Below are 6,124 nucleotides of genomic sequence, written 5' to 3' on the forward strand. Positions count from 1 at the left end.
ATCATCCGCAGCACCTTTTTACAGCACGTTGTGGCAGTCTGTCTGTTGTCTTTTTTTTGTTGTAAAAAACCAACAAACAAAAGAGCATGGTAATTCTGTATTGTCTCTCACAATCCCACAAACAAGGCAGAGAGCTTGAGCACAGCGAAGAGTTGGGAGGGAAAATCGAGTATATTGATTCAGGAGGAAGTTGAGAAAGTAAGGGGGTTGAAAAGGAAGACGCACACAAAGGCATGAAGAAATCAGAGAAAGACCGCAGCGAGAAAGTGAGTGAGTGTCTGAGCCAGAGACAGGTGAAAACGAGTGAGTGGTGGAGCGAGAGTAAACAGAAGGCTGAAGTATCAAGGTGACTGTCTGCCGGGTTGTTTGGCAGGGTGTGCGGCTGACAAGAGCTAGAATGGGTGGAAAGAGCGGAGCTGTGAGGGGATGAATGAAGCAAAGAGACTGCATTAATTAAGATTTTAGCAACGTCCTCAACTCTCATCCTCGCTGTCTGCATTTCTCACCCCTCAATACCTTTCAATTACGTTTGCTCTACAGTAATCGTCAGTTGTGGTTGTTTGGACAGTAAAGAGGTGCCTGGACAAATTCTGGGTGTGGAAAATGAAAGAACAAGTCGACAGTAAACATGTAATCCTGCAAAAAAAAATGCAGTCGCCTTTCAGGCCAATGAGTGGCACTTATGTCACCTTTTTTTGACCTGTAATTGTAGCGTCTCCCGTGGACTTGTATGTAATTAGAAAAAAAAAAAAACTAGAATGCAGTTGTGAACACACAAATTTGCAAAGAGACAGTTTTATAACACTGAATATAATTACAGGCCGTTAGCTTACTAACTGTTAGCTTAAAATAACACAGTATTCAACCATATTGAGCCTTTCTTGCTCTCCCTTTGACTGTTTCTTTGTCTTTCAACCCTTTACACACATACACACACACATACACACACACACACTGGTCTCAGGACATCCTGCTGTCTGGGTACCCTGTTTACCACCTGGATCACAAAAACAGGATATGTGTGTGTGCATGTGTTTCACTGTGTATGTGTGTATGTGTTAAAAGGAGCAGTTCCACCTTACCCAGACCACACAGGAAGGGCAGAGGGGTTGCCATAGCAACATGCTGTTCAGGTGGTTGTCAGGTGATGACAGCATAGAAAGGAGGATGGAGGGATGAGATGTCCTATAAAAAGAAGGGAGCCGGGGAGAGAGGATAGCGAGAGAAAGACGGAACGGAATGAGGCAAACGAGAAGCAAAATGTGGAGGAGAGAGGCAAACAGGGGAAATAGAAGAAGAAGCAGTCAGACAGGGGAAGGGGGGAAATGAACGAGCATCAGAGATTCTCCCACGTCGGCCAACGGCACCTCAGTGAAACTGTCACAAATCAGTCACTCGGTGTGCTTCTCACCATTCAGTCATTGCCAAGTTTAGCTGTCATTGCTCTTGCTCTTGGTGACGGGCCTGTCACCAAGGACTCATCTAAGAGGCTTTAAGTTGTGTGCTGGCATTAAAAAGAGGAAGAAAGGCCAGGAAGTGGAGGTTTACCGTAATTTGTCGGATGGGGTCGCTATGAAGATATATGAAGACAGCATCACTCCCACTACTTTATGTTGTGGCTTGTGAAGATGCTCCCACGTTATAAATAAAGGACAGATTCACATTTTCAAGTCTGTAATACCCACATGCCCATATGTTGTTCCACTGAGATACCCATAGTTATTGGTTGCTGCAATTATTCCTCTGGAAATACTGGCTGTGAAAAGATCCCTCCCTAAGACTATTTCAATATAAGACAAAATCCACAGCCCTTGTTGTTCAGTGTAAAAATAAGTTCAAAATTTTAGTGTAGGCACAAAGGCTGGCTAGTATCAGAAATGTTCTGCTCAGAAATAGCTTTCAAGTCAGCTCCATAAAGACTATTTAGAAAGTTAACAGCATTGTTATTTTTAATTGGATCATTCAATCTATTTGCCCATAGTGAAACTTGATTGATCAATGTTATATAGATATAAGTTTGTAACATATATTGAGGCAGTGGGAGATTTGTGTCATTTGCCTGTGGAGATTATGGTTCACCATGTGCGCCAGATGAAAAAAAACTATTAAATTAAATTAAAAAGTCAGAGCAAAGTGCAGTGGGCTCGTATTCTCTCAGAGTTAATGTGGATTGTTATATTTAAAAAAAGGGAAGTGGTTCTCTTCTAGATGAGTGACGGCCATCAAAGACCTGTCAGTATGAACAGGAGGACTGATTACAGCGACCAATAATGTACAAGTGTGTTTTCGGGGATTTGAGTAATTATCAGACACCCTCATACAAGAGAGGGAAGGGAGCGTTGTGGTGTGGAAGTCAAGTTGTCAAATCAGTTGTCCTGTCAGCCTGCCAGTTCACAGTCAGTGGCTGTCTCAGCTGTCAGTCACTGTCCTCACCTAACCCCCCCCTCACACACACAGCACACCAACACACACACACACACATATATTTTACACATGAACACACATAAATGATCTCTGTTTATACAGCAAGAAGGCAATTAAATCCCTGGCACTTCTATTGCAATTTTAATGTTGCGTGTCTCTCCAGCTCCACTTCACACACTCTCCGCTCTTTTTCTAACAAACACACTCACACAGTCTCACAGTCTTTCATCAAAACCATCCACACCCACTCCGCCCTTCCCTAGAGAGCGAGAGAGAGAGAGAGGTTGACTATTCTTGAAGCAAATGTGTTTCCTCATGCGTTGGACAGGGCAGTTTCTGTACCATGGCCTTTTTTTTTGTGCATGTGTGTGAATGTTCTTTTTTCTGGTATTTCACTATAGCTTACGTCTGGCTGACTTTGGCTAAACATTTCCTGAGTTAACCAGTACAGTTCATCAGAAGTAGGTTACCTCTTCTTAACATAAGCTACGTTTATCTTCATGGCAGGTCTGATGCAGTATGACTCAAAGTAGCTCAGACCTACACTCGATTTAATCTGTTTCAAAATATTTACTCCACTGGCCACCAATTTACTCAAACAGGAACACTACGGAGGTAAGGGGGAGTTGTTCTTACGTTAAGCCTGGCTCTTCCCTTCTTTTCTACAGCGTTTAGCTGGTGGGCGCCAAGGGTCACTGGCCCACTGTCTCCCCCAGGACAAAAACGTGTGTGTCAGCTGGAGGTAACCCGAATTTCAGGTCCAGGGAAAAAAAACAAGAAAGAACTGGTAGATGTTTTTTTTTTTTTTTGATGGCCTCATTCACCATCTGTGTAAGGTAAAAAGGGCACAATGAGAGGGAGGGAGGAGTGGAGAAGTGAAAACAAAGACAACCAAACAGCTTGGTATTAGAGAGCGGGAGAGTGGAGAGAAGATGGAGATGTGTGGCAATTAATGCTGAGGCCAGGGTTAGGATGATGAGAGGAGTGATAGTATAACACTGGAAAAATAGGCCTGTGAGAATCATAGTGTTAGAAATGGACAGTGAAGGCTGGAGAGAGACACAAGCGGAGAGCTGATAACAGAACTGAGAGACCAGATTTACATGCAGATTTTTAGAGAAGAGCGATGAAACAGATAAAGGGAAGAATGTGGCTTGGAGGAATGGAGTATCAGTGTGTCCCTAAGCTGACTGGGTTGTTGTAGTTCGGGTTTGCTAACAACTGTTTTATTAATGAGGATTTGCTCTCCCACCCACCCCTACACACACATGCGCAGTCATCCGCAGGCACACAGTGGCAGTGTGTCTGCGAGTTGTCACTGCTGACACAGTGACCCAGTCCAGAGGATGTAGGTTACCCTTTCTTGCAGCCCTTGGGTTTCTGCTCGTACTCACAGGAGGTGACTCGGGATTCACAGTTGCTGACGCACAGCCGATCCATTTTATAGTGGTATTGTTTACTGAGTGCAAAAGCCATTTTTGGCTGTGTATGTCAAACTGAAATATAATGACAAAAGATGTTCAAAAGACAACGGTACTCGTGAGGTTACAGGGCCAGAACGAAGTCCACATCAGCCATAATAGAGCTGTTCACAATGTGCTAGTTAAGTGCTAATGTGGTTCCCCTTACCATCCAGAGAATAATGTAGAAATATGTACAGTATGTAAAGTAGAACCTGCTTCCGGCCTATTCCTTACCTTAAAATCTCTGTATGCAGTCTTAAAAAACGTTATACCGTTGCCAAGAAAAGCAATAGCTATCTGTTAAAAATCATATGAGCCTTTACACTTAGACACTTAGAACAAAGCTCAACAGTGGATCTTCTGTTGTGGATCAGTGCACAAGGTAGATTGAAATGCAATACATATGCGTCTATCTAAGTTAACAGTTAATTCACTGGCGAAACTCTCCTAATATTGGTTAGAATTACAGGAAGGTTTCAACAGATTAATTAAACACAGACTCCTTTTTTCATCTGGCAAGGGCTCATGGTGTAAGTGCATTAATGCACTCCAAGATATATTATTTGACTCAATACAGCTTCATGTTGTCTTGTTCATGCTTCCACCTTCCTTACATAATATTAGGTGTCTCTCATCTCTGACAGTTACTGTGAATTGGATACAGTACAACCTAGTCAGGAAACAGGAGATATAATCTTTCTTTGTGCCTCATCTTTACACTTGTGCTTTCAGGCTCTGCAGAAGTTAGCGAGCCAGTACCTAAAGAGAGACTGGCCCGGAATCAACCCTGATGACCAGAGAACAGACTATAGGTAGGTGTGTGTATGTGTGTGTGTGTGTGTGCAGTGTAAGTATACAGCCACACTGCCAATAAAACACAGCATGAAACTATTGTTGGTTTTGTAACAGTTGCAGCACTGGGATGAAAGCCAAATATTGTGCTCTGCCGGATTTCCTCCAAAATTCTCGAAAAAACATAATATGGTCTACAGCACATATATGAGTCATTATTGACTGTAACAGAAGCACTGAAATACAAAACCTCAAGCTGAATCCAATTTATTGGGAAAACCAGAAATGAAAGCATTAATTCCGCACTCTCCGCGGTTTCACAGTTTTCTTGGTTCCAGCACCTACTGGAACATTTCTACACAAACCTTTACCCCCTTCCAGGTGCATGCACATACAGTTTGTCAGACTCACAGTGGCAAATATACTAGTGGTGTAGGGGAATATAAAATTCAGCCACTCTGCAGGACAACTTTATGGTTTTCTAGCCAATTGCTCATGGGAGTCCAAGTTATAGAACAGCAACCATTCAACATTTTTTGTGCTTTTTCTCTCCAACTAGGAATGTGTATGCAGTGTGGAGGTCCTACTTAGAAGGTACGGTGCAGGTAAGCCAGTCCAGGCTCAACGTGTGTGATAACTACAAAAGCCAAGTATCAGAGCCTGCTAAGACTGTTAGACTCTACAAGGAGCAGCAGCTCAAAAAGGTGAGCAAATGTGTGGACTGCGAGAGTTAGTCATAGTTTCCCGAAGCAATCCTTGTTCTCTACCCCTCTCTGTAACATCCTCCCATGTACTCACATTGAGTTAACGTGACTCATTCCGGTCTGCTCGTTCTTTTTTTCTGTTCTTTTTCCCTTCACAGACCATAGATCAGTTGAGCGGCATTCAAGCCGAGCTGCAGGAGTCGGTGAAAGAGTTGGCCAAAGCCAAGAAAAAATACTACGACTGTGAGCAGGTTGCCCACGCTGTACGAGAGAAGGCTGACATAGAGGCCAAGTGAGTTCACCATGGCGCTGTGCATGTGTGTGTGTGTTGGTAGGGATGTGCGTAAAAATATTTAAAAAAAATGCTCTGACTAAACAGATGGCACCCATTGTCAGAAAGAATACCATCAAGAAAACAAAGTTGGTTAACCTCACAGAGAGAGTGTGAGTGTGTGGGTGTGAGAGATAGAGAGAGAGGGAGAAACATCATCATTAAGGCTGAAAGAAGCAATTACATACAGTATATATGGTGGTGTTTATGAGAGTCAGACAAAGAAGATACAGATAAAAAGCGACCAAAACACCACAAGAGCATAAGTACAGAAATGTCTGTAGACAATAAAAATACGCGTTTTTATTTTTCTCAACTGCAGATAATATCTCTATCAGATATTATTTGAAGCCTTGCGGTACCGCGAATAGTACCAAAGTTTGATCCAGAGCTGATGAGTGTTGCCCCCC

General features: G+C 42.9%; 1 protein-coding gene across 1 annotated transcript in view; it reads left to right on the forward strand.

Annotated features, from left to right (window-relative positions):
- The first annotated feature begins 233 nt into the window (after window positions 1-233).
- LOC118342021 (F-BAR and double SH3 domains protein 2-like) overlaps window positions 234-6,124 on the forward strand; it is a 32,439-nt gene continuing 26,548 nt past the window's right edge. Inside the window, exons 1-4 of the mRNA XM_035680450.1 lie at window positions 234-266; window positions 4,620-4,699; window positions 5,239-5,383; window positions 5,542-5,675. Coding sequence (XP_035536343.1) covers window positions 234-266; window positions 4,620-4,699; window positions 5,239-5,383; window positions 5,542-5,675 — 392 coding nt within the window. The remainder of the gene's footprint in view (window positions 267-4,619; window positions 4,700-5,238; window positions 5,384-5,541; window positions 5,676-6,124) is intronic.

The sequence above is a fragment of the Morone saxatilis genome, unplaced genomic scaffold (assembly GCF_004916995.1).
Source record: "Morone saxatilis isolate NCDOM2014 unplaced genomic scaffold, NCSU_SB_2.0 Contig8, whole genome shotgun sequence".
Lineage (NCBI taxonomy): Eukaryota > Metazoa > Chordata > Actinopteri > Moronidae > Morone > Morone saxatilis.